This window comes from Helianthus annuus, chromosome 1 (assembly GCF_002127325.2).
Source record: "Helianthus annuus cultivar XRQ/B chromosome 1, HanXRQr2.0-SUNRISE, whole genome shotgun sequence".
In the NCBI taxonomy this organism is placed as follows: Eukaryota; Viridiplantae; Streptophyta; class Magnoliopsida; order Asterales; family Asteraceae; genus Helianthus; species Helianthus annuus.
In genome coordinates, this window is record NC_035433.2 from 119,301,818 (window position 1) to 119,326,481 (window position 24,664).

Genomic DNA, 24,664 nt, shown 5'->3' on the forward strand with positions numbered 1-24,664 from the left:
ACGTGCGTTCCTCCTTCGCCTCGGAGGCTCGGGAGGTGGCTGAGGTGGCTGTCACACCCTGTTATTTCCACATATTACCGGTGGGTCCGGCGAGGAGTATCGTGACGTAGTTGATATCATCATTGTCAATACGCACAATAATATAGCACATCGGAAGGCTTGGTGAATAAACTGTTACAAACCATACTGTCTGAGTGTTCAAGTTTAAGAATATACAGACTGGAATGTAATAAGATCCACAGGCGGATCATAAATGTACAAAGAAATAAAAACAACAGACATCAGGTATCTTATGGATTTGCAAGATCCTCTATGACACCTATATAGCTCCAGCCTATTACGAGAGGTACCTGTCAATCTGTCTTTAAGAAAATACGTTAGTTTACACTGGTAAATACCTTTAACTGACTATTTTGAAAACATTTATGAAAATTGATTTAAGTGCACATGGCACAAATCATTTATAACTTGGGACAATTATTTAAAAATAATCTTGTATACAGCTTTACATGTTTGTCATACTATTGGGGCCGGTTGGAAGCCGGTCATGATTAACCGACTCACCACTAATAGAACCCACAAAGGAGTTATCCCCAACATGTGGGTTTATATATATTATTTAGCAGTTGCATCTGTCAGGTCCTACACCCCATGCATAGGTCGTGGCCATTTTCAAATGAAATGAGCCGAGGATATCCAGGACACGGTCGAACTAACCACCAATGTTTACGTTAACAAACAAGACAGATTAAAACAGGTTATGTAAATTTATTAATCACAATCCGATTAAATGATTTCATACCCGACCAAGTGGTATTATTATAATACCATATCCCAAGCCCGTATAAGGGAAAATAAGTTAAAGTATTTACCTGATGCTAGCAGTATAATCCTAAAGCTTTTTGAAGGCACCTTGTACCGGAAGCTATTTAATCTGTATAGAAGGTTTATTAACCTATTAGGATGCTAACGGGTCTTTAATTAAGTCAAGGACTTAGACCGGCTAGCTAGAAGGAAACCTTACGGTTCTAAACGCTAGATTAAGCGGAGACCGGAATAGAATGTGGTTTAGACCCGACAAGCTTGGATACTTGTACAATATGGGTAAACTAAACACCTTCTGGAAAATGAGAATTTAATGATAAGGTTAAGCCCGTTTCGGCTATTTTACGTAAACTAGTCACGTAAACCGATCCGAACGCATAAACGCGTAACGGGTAACCAAATAAATTATATACAGGTCTTAATCCTTATTATGCTCAAAATATGTTAATACATCAGTAAGATGTTAACATATATGCCCAAAAAGTATTTTAAACCAAATTAAGTCCTATAAGGGCATTTTGGTAATTTTAATGCTCATAAAAGAGTTTAAATGTTAAACTGAGTTTCAGGTCTGATCTAATTAATAAAAGTATGTATTTTTATAAGTTATAACAGTAGGATACTTTATATATGTGAAATTTATCTTATATAACCAAACTATGCACCGTAGGGTTATTTTGGTAATTTCACATAAGCTTTAAAGGTCAAAATAGACTTCTGAGTTTAAAAACTTTGGCTTATTGTTTAGTTATATAAATTAACTTAAAACATCAGTAGATAATAAGTTTTATATGCCAAAAATAGTTTTGACCCATACTAGGTGCTTAAAAACGCTTAAAAGTCGGTTTTAAGGGATATTCGGGTTAAAATATGAAATCTGTGTTTTTGATTAGTTTATAAAGTTCAAAATACTTTATTTATCTTATAGGATCAGTAGCAAAAGGTTTGGCATTAAAATGTTATGTAAAACTCATTTTATGCATGAAAAGGGTAAAACCGACAATTACCGAAATCAAGCTATACCCCTATGTTATGCTTAGCCTAAAAATAAAGAAAAATCTTCAAAAATCCCAGAATATTATTTTATGTCAGTGGGTAAAAAGTTTGGTATCAAAAAATTGGGTTTAGATAGGCTTTATGCTAATTACGCCATTAAATTAATAAAAAGCTTTCTAATTACGCTATTGAGGATAACTCCTAATCTAGACCTCAAACTGATGTCAAAATTTCGGGACAAGTTTAAATATCAGTAGCAAAGGTGTTTGTCCATTCACATTGCTAAAAATCTCAGTTGTGTGTCAAAAGGGCGTTTACGGCATTTTTAAGCATAATTACGATCAAGTGTATATAATTCAAACCACTAGGCACCATGCAATATAACTCCAGAGGGTTATACTGCTAAGTAATGTCGTTCTAATGGAAGCTTAAAACATGGGAGAATTAAGCTTAAATGGGTCAGAACTGAAAGTCAAGCAAAAGTCAAGCTTTTGCGACTTTCGGTTATAAACTGACCTTAGACTATTAATTGCCGGGTTAGGACTGATAAAACATGTTTTAATATTAATTACAAAGTCATTAGAATGTTAAAATATAATCTAGAACTTCTGTATTTTTAATTTTAATCAATTTCAAGCATTCTGTCCAGTTTGACTTTTTGTCAAACTACTTTGACCCGACAATTTACTAGTCAAACGAGATAATTAGGAGGTGCCTTTTAGGGGTTAATCAACTACCTTAATATGGTTCCATAACCACTTTCAATTTGATCAGTGGCTGGTCCATATGTAATTAAAACGAAAGTTAAACTTAATTTACGATAAGTTTGACTTTTAGGTAATTAAGCTAATTAAAACGACTAAGCAAGTAATTAGGGGCTTACTAAAGGTCTTAGCTGTCTTTTCTACACTTCAAATTCTTCTCCTAGTGTTCGCAAGCTCCAGATGCAGGTCCTTTTGAAGTTGTTGCAATTGATGTGCCAAGAACATAATACTAGTACTCCTTATATAGTGAATTGCCAAGTCCTTAGATCATTGCAGTTGTTGTTGGACAACCTAGGATCACTCCAGGTGTCTAAGAGGATTTATTTTACCGTTTACCAGCCCCTAGTATCGTTAAAAATGAGGCTGAGGCGGTGGAACAGCCTAAACCCACACCTGGCAGCCATTTTCTGAACTGAGCATGCTCAGGCGGGCCGCGTAAGCCATAGAGGGGGCCACGTGGACCTGTTTAATTGGCAAAACAAGTTTCAAGGTTGGCAGATTGAGTCCCTGATGGTTTTAAACCCTTTTTAACCTTATTGTTGACATGTAAGGCCCTTGTAGTTAGTTTCTTCAGGCTCAAGGATGAATAAACTAACTTCGTTAGGCTCGGGTTTGTTAAATATCATTATGAATGCAAGTTTCATCAAGTTGACACTTATAGTCCAAAGTTTTGAAAACATGCTTAACGATCTCGAATCCACATGAAACTTTTATTACTTATTCTTGGGAGTATATTTGAATATTTCGAAGCCTCGGTTTCTTTAAAAGGTTACTCATAGGTCAAAATTGACATGTTGACACGTTTAACCCTTGTAGTTTTATAATCTTCCGATTATTTTCACAAACGGCTTCCTATATCCAATTAATCACCCATTTAAGAATATTTTCTTCACGTATGGTCATTCAGAGGCACAAGTTTGGCATGTTGACACTTTTAGTCCCTCTGTAGACATAATTTCACTATTTGTCAACTTTAGTCCTTTAAACTCAATGTTTCACATGTTTAGAGTTTAGGACACGTGTCTATACATATTTGGACATGTTTTTACGTGGTGTTACAAGTTATGAGGATAGTGATCAGCAGGATGAAGATAGTGAAAGTGATAGTGTTGATGGTAGTTATAAAGGATCCTGTGAAGGTAGTGCAGGTGAGGGTGAAAAGGCAGAAGGTGTACAGACCACCCCTAGCAAACGTGTAAAGTCATTTCATAGGAAAAGTGTAAAGGCTAAGAGTAGGAAAGATAGAACTGATAAGGTGGGTCAGGATGAGGATGATGAAGATCCAGACTACATCTTTGATAGAGATAATGTAGTGGAAGATTATAGTGTTGATATGAATGAATATTATGCTGCAGTAGATGCTGACATTAGTGAACAATATGAACAAGAAATTGATGTAGGTGAACAAGATGACCAGGTTGATTTAGATGGGTTTGAAAGTTTAACTGACTCAGATGTTGATACAGCTCTTGAAAAAGCTTGTAGGAGTGTTAGGAAAGACAAGAGAAGGTGTAAAACATCAGGTGAATATCCCTTTTATCTTGGCCAGTCATTTCCTAATAAGAGTAGTATTAAGATGATGGTCAAGAATCATGCAATTGATACTAGGAGACAACTCCATATTACAAGGAAAGACAACACCAGATTTCAGGTCATATGTATGGGTGGGATTCCAAAACTGAGTAGTTGTGAAATAAATGCTGAAGGAACCTCTCAACCAACTGCATTTAAGGGTAATTATGGAAATACCCAAAATGCAGATGGGCCCTTACACGTGGGAACAATAAAGGCAGATGGGCCCTCAACACCTAACCCTAACCCTAAAAAGAATATACCACCTACTTACCCTTGGATGCTATATGTTTCTAAAGTTAAAAAGGCAGGATTTTGGATTGTGAAAACCCTAAACAGAGAACATGTATGTCTAAACACCAGAGATGTTAGACTGTGCACAGTTGCTTGGTTAGCCAAAAAAAATTCAACACACTGTTAAAAACAATCCTGCGATACCACTTAAAGCTCTACAGGAAGATCTACAAAGGAAATATTAAGTGGAAGTGACTTTGCATCAAGTGTTTAGGGCTAAGATGAAGGCAACAGAGAAAGTGCAGGGTCATTATAAGGCTCAATATGAGAATCTCTGGGATTATGGTGAGGAGCTTCTCAGATCTAATCCTGGAAGCACAGTTAAGATAGATGTTGAACCTTGTTGCAATCCTAGCAGTCCAACATGGCAATTCAGGAGGATATATGTTTGCTGAGGTGCATTGAAGGCTGGATTTAAACTGATAGGGAGACCTATACTGGGGTTTGATGGATGTTTTTTTGAAAGGGCCATTCCCTGGCCAGATTCTGACAGCAGTAGGAGTGGATGGCAACAATGGGATTTATCCTGTTGCCTATGCAGTGGTGGAGGCTGAAACAACTGCAAGCTGGACATGGTTTCTTCAGTGTTTGGGTGATGATCTTGAACTGGAACATAATAGCAATTTCACCTTCATAACTGACAGGCAAAAGGTAAGTATTGTTCAATAATTTACTTGTTATGTTTGCATTTTCTTATTACAACATTAACCCATTTTGTAACTCTGATGTTAGGGATTAATACCTACAATATTGAAAGTGTATCCAAGTTCAGAGCATAGATATTGCCTCAGACATATACATGAAAATATGAAACCAACATGGAGTGGTGATGAATACAAAAACCTGTTGTGGAACTGTGCATCTGCAACAACAGTTCCACAGTTTGAAAAGGCTATAAAGGTAGTTCTTGATAAGGACAAAGGACTACATGATTGGCTGAAAGAAATTCTAAGCAAACATTGGGTTAGAGCCTACTTCACAGGTATGTAATTTACCAGTTTATTTGTTTTCAGTTGAACATATTCCAGGTAGGGCTAGGTGTGATATATTGCCGAATAACATATGTGAGGTATTCAATAGGCAATTGATACAAGGTAGGGACAAGCCTATAATAACCTGCCTTGAGTATATTAGAGAGTACCTTATGAAGAAGATTGTTGTGGTGAATAAGCTGATTAACAAGTGCAAAGGCCCACTAACACCAGCTGCTACTGTTGTCACACCCCGACCACGTAGAACAACCAGACGTGGCGAAAACGTCGGGGAGTGTTGTAACAGAATCATTGTTTCATAACCATGGAATAAATAAATTCTGTTTTATTGAATAAATGAACTCATTGTTTTAATACAATCAAATAAGTACAACTATGATCTTCCAAGTTTTAAAGTTGCTAAGGCACGAGTCCATCCTAAATGTAGCATGTATCAACAATCATCTCAAGACAGCACCTGAAACATGTGTAAAAATAGGTACGTCAGCATAAAAATGCCTGTGAGATACATAGGTTTTGTGAATATAGGATTCATGACTTATAAGTTTAGAAAGAGTTGTTCAACAAAAGTCAGTCATGATCCTTGTAAAATGTTTTGTTTTATAAATCATTCGAAAAGTGATGGTAAAGTAGATGATACGTAAAAGAGTAATGTAAGGTTAATTGAATAACCAAGTAAAAATGAATTTGTATAAGATAAGTTGTTGTAAAACAATGTCTTATGAAAAGTATGTTATTTGTATAAAATGTTATATGGCTTAAATTGAAATGATTCAAATAACGCTACGATATGTAATACCATACAAACACTTATATATAGGAAGTACCAGCGACGTATCCACCATGCTTGTATCATATTACACACGCCTCGTTACTTAAGTCACTTACGCAAACCAAACCACCAATATAGAATGTTCATGTTTAAACCAATAGTCCAATGTTATTGTATAACTCAAGTTAAATGTAAACCATGTAATGTATAAACAAAAGTTATGTATGGTAAGTAAAATGAGATTTCTTAAACCACAAGTAAAAATGTACAAAACAAAGTGTTTGAATAAATCAAAAGTTATGCTTTGTAAAATAATGTAAGGTTAAACGAATAACCTTATAGTAGCATATTAAAAGTATACTTTGGATTTGTAAATAACATATTAAAAATATGTTTTGGTTTGTTGATAAAATATATATGTTGGTTCTGTACAATACCACACATGAGAGTATATCAAACTATACTTTTAGGAGTATATCAAAATATATTTTAAAGGTGTGATTTAAGAATTCATTCAGACCTAGTGCATCAAACTACACCTTTGAGACTATAAGGATACCACAAAGGCAATCCCTATTTGGATGGAGAAACAAATTGGTTTCAGACATTCCATGACAACAGGAATGGGGTGTCTAGTCCTATAGCGCTATATCATACTACCAATCGGTCTAGTGAATGTATAAAATAAGTACAATCCAACAATTAATTTTATAATCTTTGAAAAATTAGTGTTTAAACCATAAATAATCATCCAGTTTGTCAAAAGATAAGTACTAACATGTATAATCAATTTATACTTTGAAATCATGAACATAAAAAATAGGTACACTTGCTTCACCCCAAAACATTGAAAACAGTAAAAGAGGGGACTATGTACTCACTTGAGATTGCTTAGTAGTCCTTGAGTAACAACCAAACAATGCTAGAGATCACGGATATCAAACGGCACCTAATATGGGTAACTATGTTAATAAATCGGACCTAAGTCGGAGGATTTAGATAGAATGAGGGTTCGTAAACCAAACGAGTATAGAGGCTCGTGTCGTATGGTTTAACAAAGCCTACATACTAAATGAAACCTAACCTAAGTGCTTACGACCCATTACGACCCGTTTAGGTAGCTTATGCTACTTTAACGCGTCATTCGCGTGAAACGCGTTCGGAACGCCTAACTAGTCCTATGATAAGTAAGATATGCCTTAACATGTTTAATGTTGTTGATAAATCAGTTTAGAGGTCATCGGTTATGTTACATATGTTAAATATGAATTTTGGCATCAAAGGGGTATTTTGGTAATTTACCTAAGGCATATAAACTATCTATCATACAACTACTTAAACGAAGCGAGCACAAGGTATAACCTCGGAAGGTTATTCCCTATATACTATGGTCACCTAATGTGTTTGGTCGGATCTTAATGATCGACCAAATGGGTCGGGTTCGAAAGTATAAGCGATTGTTTAGATCGCTTACCTTACGACCCTATACAACGTGGTAATCAGTAGGCATAGTCACAAGGGACTATAACCATCGTGATTACGCTCACGTTGCGAAGTTCAAACGAACTTCGCATTGACCATAAACTGGTCAATGCAGAAAGTCAAACAAAGTTTGACTTTCGGACTCGAAAAGCAATAAAAGAAAGAAGGAATACTTACAAAGGGTCCCCGAATGCTAATCTTGATTCAAGTAGCTCAGGTATGAAATAATGGTTTCAACTTAGAGCTTCTCAAATCAGATTCTTGTGGGTTTTGCAATGGGGATGGATGGGTATTTATAGATTTTAGTTCACCGTTAAGATCGTTTCTTGGATAACGTGCCTTGATCTCGCCCGTACACTTGTCGGAATGTTGTGGTAACTCATTTTGCCCCCCACCACAAGAGTTTGACACATGGCATTGGCCTTTGGGGGGGTTAAAAGGCTAGAAACAGGCTGTTAAAAACAAGTTTCTGCATCTGACCCCTGCTTGTGCACCGTAACACTCAGAGTGTTGAGGTGCGCAAGGACCTGCAGACCAGAAAGTTTGAAAAATGGCAGAACAGGCCCCTGAAGCTCCAAACTTGCTATTTGATGCATTTTTGACACGTTTAAGCCCCGTTAACCCCATTTCAAAGCTCTAAAATGAAGTTAAAGTATAGGGATCTTAAAATGTGCTCAAAAATATCTCGGATGTCGGTTCGTTTGGCCGTACGATTGCGTTGTTCGGTTAATTACGACGGAATGCGCATAAGCGCGAAAAACGCTCCAAATGGCGTGACGAATGGATTTTTCTTATGCCAAACACTAAAATAAAATATTTTAGTGCTTACATAAATTTTTGGATGTTCGGATGTATTCAGAACGTAAGTTATGCGCGAAAATGCAAACTTATGCACTTTTTGACACTTTTAGTCCCTGAATGACCCAAAAGTTTATTTTAGCACACCGAACCCCTCAAAGCCTATTTCTAAGCTATATAAAGGATATTTAAGGTGTGTTTAATTTATGGTCATGTTCCAGAATGTCTGTTACAGTACAAATTGGCATACTTTCGCAGTTTGTCAAGTTTAGTCCATGTAAGCGAATTAACTTGTTTTTGCCATACCAAAGCCTTTAAAACTTATTTCTAAGTTATGTAAAGGTTATTTAAGGTATGTTAAGCCTATTTCACTATTCCGGAGTGTTCGTTGGATTAAACTGGTTATTTTTACGCATCAGAGCGCGTATAACCCTCCAGAAAGCGATTTAAAGCTTAAAATCGAACAAGAGTTGATATGTGCAAATGATACACATATTTTTACAAATCCCAAGTATGAAATACAATATTTCATTGGTTTGGCATTTGTTTGATGGTTGAAGTGACACAGGTGTCACAACTGTTGTGCTTCAAACTGCGAAGACTAAGGCTGCAGAATACACTGTCATCTGGACTAGAGGAACAAAGTTTCAGGTTAGCACACACTTCAATGACCACCAAGACAAGAGAGTTGTGATATTAGATGAAAGAACATGCTCTTGTAGGAGATGGGATCTTATAGGCATCCCATGTAGACATGCAGTGGCATGTATCTGGAACATGGGATTGCATGATAAAGGTGATGGAGTTCCTGAAAAATGGGTGCATCCAGTGTATTGGGTTGAGACTTGGAAAGAAGTTTACAAGCATAATGTAGAACCAATGAATGGCAGTGATTTGTGGCCTAAATCTGCATGCCCAACCACTTTGATCCCTCCAAAGTATCATGTCCAAATTAGGAGGCCAAAGAAGAAACGAAAGAAGTCCGCACAGGAGATTGCAGAGGCTAAAGTTGCAGCTTCACAGGAAAAAAAAGGTAAAATCTGCACATGCTGTTGAGAATGTCAGCAACATGATCTCTGCAATTGGTAAGTTGCCAAGGAAGGGAAGCTCCGTGACATGTCAGATCTGCAAGGGGGTGGGGCATAACAAGAGGACTTGTGGAAAATCTGGAAGGAATGGGGCACAAGCACAAGTTGGGTCACAAGCACAGGGAGGGGCACAAGGTCAGGAAGGGGCACAGGCTTAGGTTGAAAGTTCAAGCACAGGCTTAGGTTGACTACAATTAACATTTTTGTTGTTTGTGTCAAACTGTGATGTTTACAGTTTTTGTCAAACTGTTTTGGTACATTAGTTCATGTCAAACTGCTTAACTATGTTTACCTTTTAGTGTTAATGGTTGTTTAGTATTGTACTTATATTTTGGTTTGATCAAGCTGTTTATCATGTCAAACTGGTTGGAACATGTTGGTCATTTGCACATTTTAATGTATGTTTTGTTATGTTAAAGGCTCCATTTTAATGTATGTTTTGTTATGTTAAAGGCTGCACTTTGCGTATGTTGTGTTATGTTAAAGGCTGCACTATGCAGATCTATTTTGGTCACTTCCAATTCCTATACATAGGATATATTTCCAGGTCAGAAGCATGGAACATGTTGGTGATTTGCACATGCTTTGGTCATTTTGCACTTTGCACATGCTTTGGTCATTTTACACTTTGCAGATGTGGTCATTTGCACATGTTAATGTATGTTTTGTTATGTTTTCATCATTTGCACTTTTATTTTGGTCATTTGCACATGTTAATGTATGTTTTGTTATGTTTTCGTCATTCACACTTTTCTTTTGGTCATTTTCATTTTGCACAAGCCTTGGTCATTTGCACAATGCACATGTTGCATATGGGACATAGATCCAGGTCATAAGCACTATACAAGTATTGGTCATAAAGTTAGTCATTCCATTACAAAAGCCCCATACATTACCTTATAAACTTATAGAAGCCTTACAAAACCATAGTTGTTCATATGGACTAAACTTACAAAACCCCCCAAACAAAGGCAAATCCTAAGCAGACTTAACATAGTACACCATGAACAAGAACAAACTGAAACCTAACATAACTTTCAACATCTTTTTCTCCTGAGCCATTTTTTTGCTTCTTCTTCAAGTTTCTTGTTCCGAGTAAACATCTCCCTTACATTCTCTTCATGCCGCTTGATGGTGTCCAATAGCGCAGGAATCGTCACAGCCGGGTTCTGAATCTTCGGTGGCTCAGCTCAAGCAACGAATCCACAGCTTGATGGTTTGTTGCAGCGATGAAATCGACGACCTGGGTTTTGTGTTGTCCAGGATGTTCTCAGTTGGTTGAGGCTCCACAAGTGCAAACCACCATTGTCATTGAAAGGGATTCGTTGTGGGATTAGGGTTTTTTTGGAGAAGATGATGATTAAATGGGAGAATATTATATAATCTGATGTTTATATAAGGGTATAAAGGAATTATATGTAATTAATTTAGTTTATTAATTATTAATATGTTATATTAAAATCAGATGGACAAAATTGCCCCTGAACAAAAAGACAAAATAGTCAGGTTGCAACAGTTAAAAAAGGAGGTTTTTGAATTTCGGATTAAAATGGCAATAAAAGTGAAACCACAGAGATCCAGATTTAAAAAGTTTAAGATTTGGACTAAAATGGCAAAAGTACCAAAACCACAAGGACCAAAATGACAATTTACTCTAAAATAAAAGATTGAATATATGTTTTAAGTCAATCAATGGTGTTTTAGTACATTAGCAATGACAACTTTTAAATACCTGGGTTTGGATGGGGAATTGTGTAAAAGAATTATTTTATAGTTTATTTTTGAGTAAATTACTTTTTGAGTTCATGTGTTTTAGTTGTTTTAGCTTCTTAAATCAAAAATCAAAAAGTTTAATGCCTTGAGTCCCTAACTGCTCTTTTTATAACGTTTTAAGTCCAATTTTTAACACTTGTATTTTTGATTTGAGACACCACTGGTTAAAACCACTAAAACATAAGGACTCAAAATATTATAAAATTAGCGGTTAGGAACTCAGAGCGTTAAACCTTTTGATTTTGGACTCAAATTGTTAAAACCACTAAAACACAAAGATTCAAAAAGTAATTTACTCTATATTTTTTTACTTGGACATTTAAAGTTGGTGTCATTGCTATTATTTCTTCCTCTTGTTGGTTAACCTTCTTAGTTATTATTCAATCAACTAACTTACTAGGTTAACATGGCGTCCAAATATATTCAAATTATACAAAACTCTCACTTAACAAAGATTGACCCAACTCTGCAGTCTCACACAAAAATTAAAAATCAAAAGGTTGAATTTTGGATGCACAATACCACTTATTATTATTAATTGAAAAAGGGTAGGAGTTTTGTTTTGTTTTGTCTTGTTACTGACTTCTGTCCTTTAGACTTTGAGACAACAAAAGTCTCTCACTCCATAAAAAGCCAACCAGTATACCCACAAGACAAAATTATCAATTTACACCAAAATACACACACACACACACACAAGGAGTGGAGATTTCTACTTGAAAAAAAAGTCAACCAAGTGAAGAGAGAGAGAGGAAGGGAGAGAGAGAGATGGGAAGAGCTCCTTGTTGTGACAAAGCAAGTGTGAAGAAAGGACCATGGTCTCCTGAAGAAGATGCAAAGCTCAAGGAGTTCATAGATAAACATGGTACTGGTGGTAATTGGATTGCTCTTCCTCACAAAGCTGGTATCTCTCTCTCTCTCTCTCTCTCTCTCTCTCACACACACACACTACACTCACCATCAGTGTGTTTCTTGCAAGAAATTGAAAGGTTTGTGTTATGAATGTGTGAGCAGGTTTAAAGAGATGTGGGAAAAGTTGCAGGTTGAGATGGCTAAACTACCTTAGACCCAACATTAAACATGGTGAGTTTTCAGAAGAAGAAGATAGGATCATTTGCACCTTGTATGCTAGCATTGGTAGCAGGTAAGTTTGTACCCCTTACTTGAGTTACTTCCATATGTACCTATATATGTTTATTTATACTCTTTTGTACAAAATTTCCATCTTTGGTACTGCCCATATGTTCTTTCCATGTTAGGTCAAACATACAAACATACATGAAACCCTAACTTATTTTCAACAATTATGGATTAATTCATGCATGGCAAAGTCAAATCTCAACTCACCTTTGTTCTTTGTTCATATGTAAATTTTTTTAACTCTTTTATGAATCTTGATTCATTTCAATTTATATATTCAGATGGTCAATAATAGCAAGTCATTTACAAGGCAGGACTGATAATGATATCAAGAATTACTGGAACACAAAGCTTAGAAAGAAGCTTTTGGCTTTGCTCCCTTCCTTCCAAAAGAAACAATCTTTTTTCCCATCTATGCCCCTTCAATCACCACCACTTTCAGATCATCACAAATCAGAAACCATTTTGAATACTTCATCATTTTACAACAACTACAACCCTAATTTCATGAATGTTAGCAACAATATCAACTCTCTCCTCCTCTCCACTACCACTAACAACATCCCCACAACCAGTAGCAACCATGCTCAAAGCCACACTAACATTACTGATCTCTTATATAGCTATAACCCTAATAATATCATGAATGTTAGCAACAAGTACTACTGTCCTGAGGTGAAAGAAAGGATGCTGATGTTTGGTTATGGTGGTAGTGGTGGTGGTGAACTGAGTACAACTTGTTCTTCTGAAGGTGGTGGTAGTTGCATGAGTCAGATGACCTACAACAATGATCATCATAGGATCAAGCAAGAAGACCAATTTGCCCTTCAGGGTTTTGGAGATCAGAACCATGGTTTCATGACAGATCATACCTATGTTGATCAGAAACAAAAAGGGTGTTTGATCAAGAATCTTGATGAAGTGAAGCAACTGATAGGTATCAACAGCAGCAGTAGTAACAGTAGTAGCATCAATGTGGACATCAACAGCTATTTGATGAATGATCATGATGAAAACAAGACAACACATATTATTACCGATGGATTTTATAGGATGATTGATGGGGGTAATTAAATGACTGTTACTGTTGTAATTAAGATAAGGTGTCAGGTTAGAGATCTCTTTGGATTCACAGTTTCTTGGGGTTTGTGTTGATCTGCACTTGAAGGTGAAAAGCAATGTGAAATTACTTGGCAAAAGTTTATGTATTTCTTTAGGTTGAGCTCTTATTGAAAATACTTTTCTATCTAGAAAATATATGCTTTTTTGTACACCATTTATTTATCCATTATCATATAAAGCAAAATAATTAACTAAGAGTTTATGACATAATTGGAGTTAAAATATGAAAGTGGTCCATATTAATTATTTATTAGGGTAATTGTTCTTGTGATATGAGTTTTTTTATATGTCAAACTATTTTCCTTTTCACATTGCCTTTCACCCGTCTAGATCAATCGACCTACACGTCTACCAATTAAAGGTATTTTAGTACTAACGAAAAGAGATGACTTTATGTTAACGAAAAAAGATGACTTTATGTTTCTGAATTTTTTATAATTAGTCAAAAGTTAAGTTGAAAGTGATGACTAATGTAAAAAACTATTCAATGAAGTAATAAAACGTACTTTAAAGTTCAAATGGCTAGATTAGATTCACCTTTGTTGACTGAATGTATCATCGATGAACAAATATGATGCTAAAAGTTTATTTCGTATAGCTTTTGAAGATGTAACAAATGCACCAACGCATATATCCTTAAAAATTTAAGGTGTGAGAGGAGATCAGTCAAGCCGTTGCAATACGATATTTCTCTCGTTAAAATTATCTACCATTAGCTACGTCTAATGCATAAATTTGTAAGCATAATTAAGTAAACTAATAAATACTAAGTTACACTCCATTCCAAGATTTGAATTCTGATCTTTTCTTTAAAATGTAAAAGTCTTCACCACTGAACTATAGCTGGAATGACTATAATTATTTGAAGTTATATAGCTTGAAGTTTTGTGTCCTTAATAATTTGAAAGTGTCTTGTGAACAAGAAAAATATATGAAGATGGTGACATATATCTAAAAGATAATGAATTGGATGCGGTGGCCATGGAAGATGCTTGTAAACGACGACAATAAATCAAACTATTAGATTAGATTTAATAACATATAAAATCTCAGTAAACTATCATTGGCCATGATATTGTAAGTACATAATATAAAACTCTTAATACCTACCAATGATTCAACGTTGAAATTCGAGCATCAAATGGACACTTGTTTGTTATATTATATGTTTTATCATAATATATTGGTTATAGAAAAAATTCAAGGAAACTACAATAATTCAAAGGTTTGAGGGGGCACATGCAAATTTATATATATAAGTTTTAATCGTTTTCAGTTTTAATAATATAAATAAATACATTAAAATTCATACTAACTAGCGGGATTCCTCCGCACCATGTGACCGGAGCTCGGTCATTATCGGTTAGTTACGTCATGGTATCAACATTGGCTGTTGCAATCGATACAAAACCCTAAAAATAAAGTCGTGATATGTCAATATGATATGAAAACGTGTTTTATATAGTTCAAATATAATAAAAAAATACCACTCGCGGTTCCTATTATACCCATACTAGTAGTGATGTTGATCGATGGAATTGGTTCGTCACGGTAATGGTACAATACAGTACCGACACTCGTGTAGCTTACGATATAAAAAATACTCTATTTTGAATACAAATTCATACCCGTATGTCTAGAAAAAAAAGCAAATACAACTGTGTATTTAGTTCTTTAAAAAAGTTAACGAACGTGATTTATTTAAAAATAATTAATTAAATAAACAAAAGGGTTAAAAGCGTATATAACTAATACCAGTACTGGTGTTTTTCGATCGCAATCCGTCCAATTCCTCACGGAACTCGTATGGAACCGTCACTCGTATAGTTTACGCTAACAAATACTATATTTTGAATACAATTTAATTTTCAACAAAAACCAGAATGTCGATGAAAAAATAAAAAAACAAAGCGTGTTCAGTTTTTTTTAAGTTAACAAGAACGTTAGTTATTAGAGAAATATCATATTAAATAAATTTTAAATGAGTACAAGGTATATAATTTAAGAGTGAAATTGAAAAAAATAAATAAATAAATAAAATGTTCATACTCACATGCGTCTTTTAAATATACTAGGTTGTTTCCCTGTGTGTTGTGGCATTACGTTATCACGGGCATTCGACCGGTATCAGTTAGGTTCATTATAGTACTGGTACAACATATGCACTCGGCATAGAAATGAACACATGTCTAACATCAATTGAAAACAGAAAAACAAACATCGGTTTCGACAACGATGTTGTCCAAATGGTATCAATCAGTTCTGATAGTCGCGGTACTGGTATTGATATTCGTTTATTATCGCAGACAGAGTTGTATAAATGAAAATTATCGAAACTGGAATCATAAAAATGAATATAGGTACATGTAACAATGTTGTTTGGTAGGATACATCAGTTTATCAAATGTAAAAACACTAAAAATAAGTACCGATACCAACACCGATGTTGTCCGTTCGCTTTCGGTTCGATTGACTATGGTTGCGACACAAAATTCATTACCAAACATAAACCATACAAATGAGTACTTGTACAGGTACCGATGTTGTTCGGTACGATATAATGATGATATGATGTCAGTTTATCGAAAACAAAAACAATATAAATAAATATTGGTTTGTCGAAAGCAAAAACAATATAAATAAATACTGGTACTGATACATATATTATTCGGTCGGTTTCAGTTCTTTTTGGTACGATCGCGGTACAATTAAATGTAAATAATAATATGTGTATAGAATCTATTGTAGTATTAAAAAATTAAAAATACAAAAAAAAATCTATTATTATAAAAATAAAGTTACTATTCATACTCACTTTCCAATTATATGCGGGCAAATAACGTGGAATTTTAGAAAAAACAAAGATGCAAAGTTTGATTTCTTTCAAAGTTAACGAACGTAAGTTATTATAAAAATCAAATTGAATGGTAAATACAATACTACTAATAAAAAACAAAAGAAATACATAAGAATTTGGTTTGCTAGCGAAATCCATCGCTTTATACTACCAAACATGTATAGTTCGAGTCATTTTGACCCGTTTGAACATTATCGTAGAATCCACCACTTTTGTCTTGGTACTTATCGCTATTCTCTAATTATTCCGTTCGGTTAATACATACGGAAATTCTCCATTTTGGTATCAACCAAATTTCATAATAACTCAATTATCATTCAAAATAAATAAACATAAGATACTAGCGAAATTTTACGAAGCATGTAGCCGCGTACCTTTTAAAGCTTTCTTTTCAACCGATTGTCCGATCCTCCTTGATTACTAGACGACCCACCCAAATTGCCTATAAAAGTTAATTTGGACATATCGCTTAGAATTCATAATTCTATATTCAACATCCAATGTTTTCAACTAGTCAAATAAGTGATTCTTTCATATAAATCAATATTTCTAGATTCACTTAGACATTTTGTCGAACACCTTAAAGGCGAGATCATTACTATAACATTAACATGTTCTTAAGTAACTAATTAACCATATCAAAGCACCTTTTTCATACTCATATGACAAGAATAACATGAACACCACTTGAACTTGCATCATAACAATCAATTAACATCAGTTATTCTAATGATTCAAGTGTTTATCACAAAACCCATATAACACCTACATGACCAACATTGAAATCGATAGATTATGATATAAATTCATCAATTTTTGTCCAAGACTTACTCTTAGACTTGTAATCATTCTATTTTAACCATAACATCAAATTTTTGTTCAAGATGTTAGATTATAGAAGTTCATAAGAAATCAAAACATCACTAAATATAAAAATTGAACATACCTTATGATCTACAAAGTATGAAGATCCCGAATTTAGCTTAGAATCGATTGAATTTCTGTTTTTCTCTTTGATTTTGAGATGATTGTAGTGAATTAGGGTTTCAAAGAGCCAGAGCTCTGTTTTGGCTCTGTGTTAGTCGACCAAGGAATACACACACAAGTGTGTGTGTGTTGGAAATTATAACTTGTTTTAAAAACAAGTTTCTAGTTTATCTCATTTGGTCCCTCTAGTTGTAAGATTTATAAATAGGGTTAAAATCCCTTGTTTCTTTATTATTTAACATAGATATTTAACTAAATTAAATATCCTAGTTTTTATTTTTCACTATTTTTGTTATCAATATTATAACTTATACATGTAGATACACACATATAGTTTAATATTTTAGGGGTGTTACAAGTCCACCCTCCTTAAAAAGGATTTCGTCCTTGAAATCTTAATATGTACTAAATACGGAAGGGTATAAGCGTCTCATCTCTTCTTCGGACTCCCAAGTGGTGTCCGATTCCTTCCGGTGTTCCATTTTACTTTAACTTGATTGATTTCTTTGTTTCTTAAACTTTTAACTTTTTTGATCATAAATTGTAATAGGCTTTACGACATAGTTCTGTTTATTGTCAACTTCAATGTCATCTTAGTTTATATAAGCTATTTTCTTAGCTAAACATTTTCGCAAAAGTGAGTCCTGGAAAAGGTTGTGTGTACTATTCAATTCATCTAGCAGTTCGAGTCAGTAAGCTATCCTTACCCATACTTTCCACGATTTGAATGGCCCAATAATCTTGGACTCAATTCCTCCCAATCGAATAACCCTTTTTCCACAGGCATATCCCGAATGTAACTATATCACCAACATAAAACTTGATTGGTCTTAGTCTTTTAGTCACGTAGGACTTTTATCAATTTTGGGCAGGGTCATTTAAATCTTTTTATTAGTGCTCCTGACTATGTAATTGTGGGCTAATTCTAGTGGACCCACTTCATCCCAACACCCTGGGGTTTGATACTTCTTGTCGTAAAGCATTTCGTACAGAAACAGTCCAATACTGGAATGGTAGTTATTATTATGTGAAAATTTAACTAGTGGTAGATAGTCATCCCACCTACCACCAAACTCGACAATACTTGCTCGTATCATATCTTCGAGCGTTTGAATTGTTCTTTCGCTTTGCCCATAGGTCTGCGAATGATATGTGGTACTAACGAACAACTTAGTACCCATTTACGTTTGGAAATCGCGCCAACAGTTTAAGTGAACCGTGTATCTCTATCCAATACGATTGATATCGGCACTCCATGGCGAGATATAATTTTATTCATGTATACCTCCGATACTTTCTCAGAAGGGTATGTTTCCCGAATTGGAATAAAATGAGCACTCTTGGTCAATCTATCAACTACTACCCATATGGTATCATATCCACATGTTGTTCCTGGTAGTCTAGTTAACAGATTTATAGTGATGTGCCCTCATGTCTACACCGGAATGTCTAACGACTAAAGTTTACCGTAAGGCTTCTGGTGTTCTGCTTTTACTTGCAAACAAGTTTAGCATTCTTTTCTACATATTTAATTATGTCTTCCGGGCCACCAGAATTTTTGTTTCATATCGTGGTACATTTTGGTAGCTCCTAGATGAATAGAATAACGAGACTGGTGGGCTTCATCTAGAAGAAGAGTTTTAACTTTACATGTGTTTAGAACCCAGATTCGATCGAAACGGGTTTTTTTTTAATTCATTACTATTATCTTTCAAGTCTTTGAGCTGACCCACAATTCTTTTACCGTCTCTAGCCGATGTCTTTGTCTCCTATTTAACTCCTTTTGCTCAAAGAAGTAATTGAGACTTTTATAGTTAGTGAAATTATACATTTCACACTATACTGGTAATGCCTCTATATCTTTAAGGTAAAAACTACTGCCGCCAATTCAAGATCATGGGACAAATATTTCCTTTCATGAATCTTTAATTACCTTGAAGCATACACGATCACTTTTTCCTTGTTGCATAAGTACACACCTGAGACTAAGCTGGGATGCGTCAGAATAAATGACCATGTCTTCAGTCCTATCTGGTAACGTTAATACCGAAGCACTGGTCAGTTATTCTTTAAGTATTCGAAAGGCATCTTCTTGTATGCTTTCCCATAAAAAAATTTTCTCATCTTTATGGTTCAATTTGGCTAATGGCGTTGCGATTTTGGAGAAATCTTGTATAAATCTCCGATAGTAACCCGCAAGACCTAGGAAACTCCTAATCTCTGGTAGATTCTTCGGAGGTTTCCATTGAGACACTGCTTCTATTTTAGACGGGTCTACTGCCACTCCATCGGCACTAATAACATATATGCCCCCAAAATTTTACCTCACGTAGCCAAAAGGCACATTTCGAAAACTTCACGTAAAGTCTCTCACGCCCAAGCGTTTCAAGTACTTCACGCAAATGACACTCGTGATCCGTTTCACTCTTCGAGTACATGAGAATATCGTCGATGAATACTATCACCGACTTACCTAGCATCGGTTTGCAAACCTGGTTCATGAGGACCATGAAAGCCGTAGGTGCATTTGTTAATCCGAAAGACATTATTAAAAAGTCGTAATGTCCATAACGCGTTCTAAACGCCAATTTTGGTATGTCTTCTCCTTTACGAATAATACCAACGCTCCCCACTGAGAAACGCTTAGCCATATAAATTCCTTGTCGAAAAGGTTTTGCAATTTAGATAACAATGCTTATAGTTCCGATGACGCTAATTGTTACGGAGCTTTAGCTACCGGTTTTGTCGCAACCCCCGCCCCCTATCTGTCCCGGGAAAGGGCGGTCGCGAGAATCAGTTTCGGTGGTATCGGTGTTTATCAATTTGGCAGCGGAAATTACATCAGGGCTGTAGTTAAGAAATATTTTATCAGAGTAAAATACCACGCTTTTATAATATTAAACACATGGGAAAATCCAAGTTTCAAGTACACACATTTTTATAGGGATAAAACCCTATTTTATTTAAATAAAACATCTTCTTTATTTAGGTAACTTTTATAGCCACTTTTCCAAGCCTTCAGTGCTGTCCAGCTGGCTTCTAGTTGGCTTTCACATTTTGTTACCTGAAACGCGTTTAAAAACATTTTGTCAGTGGGAAATATTGGTGAGTAAATCCCAGTTTAATCAAGAAGAGTTTTATCAATTTTCACAGTATTGAGGGCGATTACAATGTTTACATCTACACAATTACTCATTCAGTACTGTCAATCCTGACTGATGGGTCATATTACACATTGGCTAACTCTTTGTCCAATGGTAACGTGTTCCACATTTTGTATACGTTACCCCAACATACCGGCAGTAATTGAAGAATTACAAAGACTCAATCACTGCTAATCACATTGTAAAATACTTAAGGTTTTGTAAAAAAAAGGAGATTACTCACAAAAAGGTTTACACAAAAAGAGGATTACTCACATTGCTGTCTAAGGGTTTTCTTTAAGGATTTCCTAGTGATTATCTATAAATTACACAAATGCACACGCGTTAGTATAATAACCCAATATTTACATTAGTAATACCCTCCCCGAGACGGCATTCCAACGACTACGTCGGGCAGAAGGATGACAGTCGTTACGGAACCCTGGATCAATCGAGCGGCGTATCTAATACGTAACCAGGGTTATGATACTTACAACGAGGCAGAACTTCGTTATTTAGGGGGTATTTCGCCCGAGTATAATGTATACTATGTAGAAATTTGAGAGAGAAATCGAGAGGTGAACGAATTGAAACAGAGGCTGAGGGCCTCAATTTATAGTGACCCTTCGACTTCCCTCGTGCCCCGCGTAAACTTCGGCCAGGGCCTTCGCGGCCCGCGAGGCTCCCTAGAGTAGGCCCTAGGGTTGCTGAGTTGACCAATAGGCTCGACACGACTGGGACACGTGGCGGCCTCGGGGCTTGCCTGGTGTCTAGTTTGTCGCGGCCCGCGACTTAGGTAGCCAAGGGCTACGCGCCCACGACGACCCATTTAATTTCATTTTTATTTAATTTTTGTAAAATAAAGGTATTCAGAGCCCGTTTTCGCATACGGGGTGTATTTTAGGAGGGTTGTTATATCCTCCCCACCTTGTTTTAGAGCTCGTCCTCGAGATCTACTGGAACAGGTGTGGATATTTCCTTTGCATTTCTGATTCAAGCTCCCAAGTGTATTCTGGTCCTCTTTTGGAGCCCCATTTCACTTTGACCAGAACTAATCTCTTGTGCTTGAGGTTCTTAACTTTCCTGTCTTCAATATGTAGATGCTGCTGTACAAATTTAAGTTGTTCATTTACCTCTATATCCTTAAGAGGGACTACTAGTGATTCATCAGCTAAGCACTTTTTGGGATTGGATACATGAAATACATCATGTATCCCTGCCATTTCCTCTGGTAGTTGTAGCTGATAGGCTACAGGTCCTATTCTTCTAATAATTTCAAAAGGTCCAACATACATGGGGCTTAGCTTTCCCCTTTTGATGAATCTGACTACTCCTTTCCAAGGAGAGACTTTTAAAAATACTTTGTCACCTACCTGAAATTCCAATGGTTTTCGTCTGTTATCGGCATAACTCTTTTGTCGGTCACGCGCTGCTTTCAGTCGTTCCTTGACTTGGATAATCTTGTCAGTTGTTTCTTGCACTATCTCAGGTCCAGATAGTTAACAGAGTGGCGTTCGGCATTTTCATCCATAAAGTGCTTCGAATGGTGCAACATTGATACTGGTGTGATAGCTGTTATTATAAGAAAATTATATTAATGGTAAGTGATCGTCCCAGTTACCTCTGAAATCAATTACACAAGCTCTAAGCATATCTTCCATCGTCTGAATTGTCCTTTCGCTTTGTCCGTCCGTTTGAGGATGATAAGCTGTGCTTAGATTTAGCTTGGTTCCCATTGCTTTTTGGAAGCTTGTCCAAAAATGAGAGGTAAAACAGCTATCTCTATCATAAACAATTGATAAAGGAATTCCATGTAATGAAACCGTTTCATTTACATACAACTTAGCTAACTGTTCCATACTAAAAGTTTCCTTCATTGGTAGGAAATGTGCTGACTTAGTTAGCCTGTCTACAATCACCCAGATTATATCATTACTTTTTCTTGTTTTGGGTAATTGGGTAACAAAATCCATTGTTATCAATTCCCATTTCCATACTGGCATCTCTAACTGTTGCAACAATCCTGAGGTTTCTGATGTTCGGCTTTGACTTGGGAACAGGTTAAACATTTAGAAACATAGGCTGCTAAATCCTTTTTCTTTCCTATCCACCAAAAATTCTTTCTTAAGTCCTGATACATCTTATCACTTCCAGGATGCATCATATACTTAGACTTATGGGCTTCTTCTAATATATGGTGGCGTAGGTTTCCTAATTTAGGTATCCACATTCTTTTCTTATGGAATCCCCAAATTCCATCGGTTCCTTGTTCTAATTCCTTAATCATTCCCTTCAGCTTTTCAGTATCATCTTTGATTACTAATTCTTGTGCTTTTCTAATTTGCTCATTTAATTCTATCTGTAGATTTAATTTAAGAGAACGTACTCTTTTTGGCTTTTCATGATACTTTCGACTTAACACATCAGCTACTACATTAGCTTTTCCTGCATGATACTGGATATTACAATCATAATCACTTAGTATCTCCATCCAGCGTCTTTATCTCATATTTAATTCCTTCTGCCCAAAAACATACCTTAAACTCTTATGATCAGTGAAAATGGTAAACTTACTACTGTAAAGGTAATGATTCCAAATCTTCAGGGCAAAAATTATAGCTCCTAATTCCAAATCATGGGTTGAATAATTCTCTTCATGATTCTTAAGTTGTCACACCCTGACTTTTGCGGAAGAGTGATTATTGGTGTGACTTTCTTAATACCATAGCATTCAATCATAACAACGCTATATGATAAAAACATTTGATGTTCATCCATAAATTAAGTTTGAAAACAACATAACATACTTGTCTGAAACGTTGACACCAAATTCAAGTTACAAACCACAACATGTTTTAATGAGTTCACGAAGACTCGACAAAAGACTTTAAATAAAACCGAGTTTAGAACCATGTATCTCGTCCAGGATTAAGATACATCTCCTAAACCCTAATGACCTCGGATGACATCTTTTATTCATGACGCAACTTGAAACATGCAAACACCTGCCTGATCCACTTAGTTCCCTGAAATACACGTAATTTGAAAACATCAACAAAAGTTGAGCGAGTTCATGTGTTTGTGTATGAATAAACCTTTAAAGTATGTCTGTATATATGTATGTATGTCCCTGGTATGTAGCAATAAGGAAAAACAGATCACCAATGGTTTTGCAAGGCCAATGGTATGTGTGAAATGGTGCAGGAAAACTCAAACCTAGCGGAATTTTGCCACGGCATTAGTATGTGGACATAGTCACCACATGGGCCACCCTGGTCCTCATGGGTGTGGGCTCGCTACACCCAAATAGATCTATCACTCATGTCCCTCGGTCCTACGACGAGGATTAAAGGCCTTAAGTGTTGTACCCACCTTTCACATGATCAAGCAGTAACCCTCCTTAGCTAACCATACCATGTATAAAACGTTTGTAAACAATTGTAACATGTATTTCACCCCCAAAGTTATAAAACTGAAAACAGTTAAAAGAAAAGGGGGACATGAACTCACAGTTTTGCGTCTTCGGTAATCGTAACTCAAATCTCGTCAGCAAACACGACTACCTACAATGTACTAGGGTCTATTAGACGAACGGGCCGTGCCTTGCCTTAGTATTTACGTTTTTGAGTTACGTTTCCTTCATGTCTTCAATGTTATTCCAAGTTATAATTCCTTGTTAAAATAGTGACTATTTTAACTTTAAATTTTAGAATAATTGTTTAAACAGTATTTTGCAACAATACTTCTCAAGTATTTATACTTATATTTCCTTCCCAAGGATGGGGGTATCTAATACAAGTATCTTCGTATTCTTGTATCTGTTAAGTATACTTATACTTAATTTTTAATGGATTATTCCGGAATAAATATCCAAATTAATGTATTTTCAAGTCTAAATTTAGAAAATACATGTAAACTTATTTTTATCCCAAAAATAATGTATTCCAAGAAAATATATATTTTTCCCCAAAAATCATATATCTTCTAAATACTCTAGGAAATATATTTTTACTTCTCAAAAATAATATATTTTCTACTTGTCGAAAATATGATATAACT

The 24,664-nt window shown here is 35.5% G+C and overlaps 1 protein-coding gene across 1 annotated transcript; it reads left to right on the forward strand.

Annotated features, from left to right (window-relative positions):
- Positions 1-12,042: 12,042 nt before the first annotated feature.
- LOC110875631 (transcription factor RAX2) lies at positions 12,043-13,813 on the forward strand. Its single transcript, XM_022123835.2, has 3 exons — positions 12,043-12,260; positions 12,371-12,500; positions 12,778-13,813. The coding sequence occupies exons 1-3, from the start codon at positions 12,125-12,127 to the stop codon at positions 13,568-13,570; spliced, it is 1,059 nt and encodes a 352-aa protein (XP_021979527.1). The 5' UTR covers positions 12,043-12,124; the 3' UTR covers positions 13,571-13,813.
- Positions 13,814-24,664: the final 10,851 nt, after the last annotated feature.

Excerpts from the sequence above, each read along its gene's own strand:
- LOC110875631 (XM_022123835.2), top strand. The coding sequence starts at position 12,125 with ATGGGAAGAGCTCCTTGTTGTGACAAAGCAAGTGTGAAGAAAGGACCA. Across the intron at positions 12,261-12,370 it reads TGCTCTTCCTCACAAAGCTG|GTTTAAAGAGATGTGGGAAA; the intron begins GTATCTCTCTCT and ends ATGTGTGAGCAG. Across the intron at positions 12,501-12,777 it reads TATGCTAGCATTGGTAGCAG|ATGGTCAATAATAGCAAGTC; the intron begins GTAAGTTTGTAC and ends TTATATATTCAG.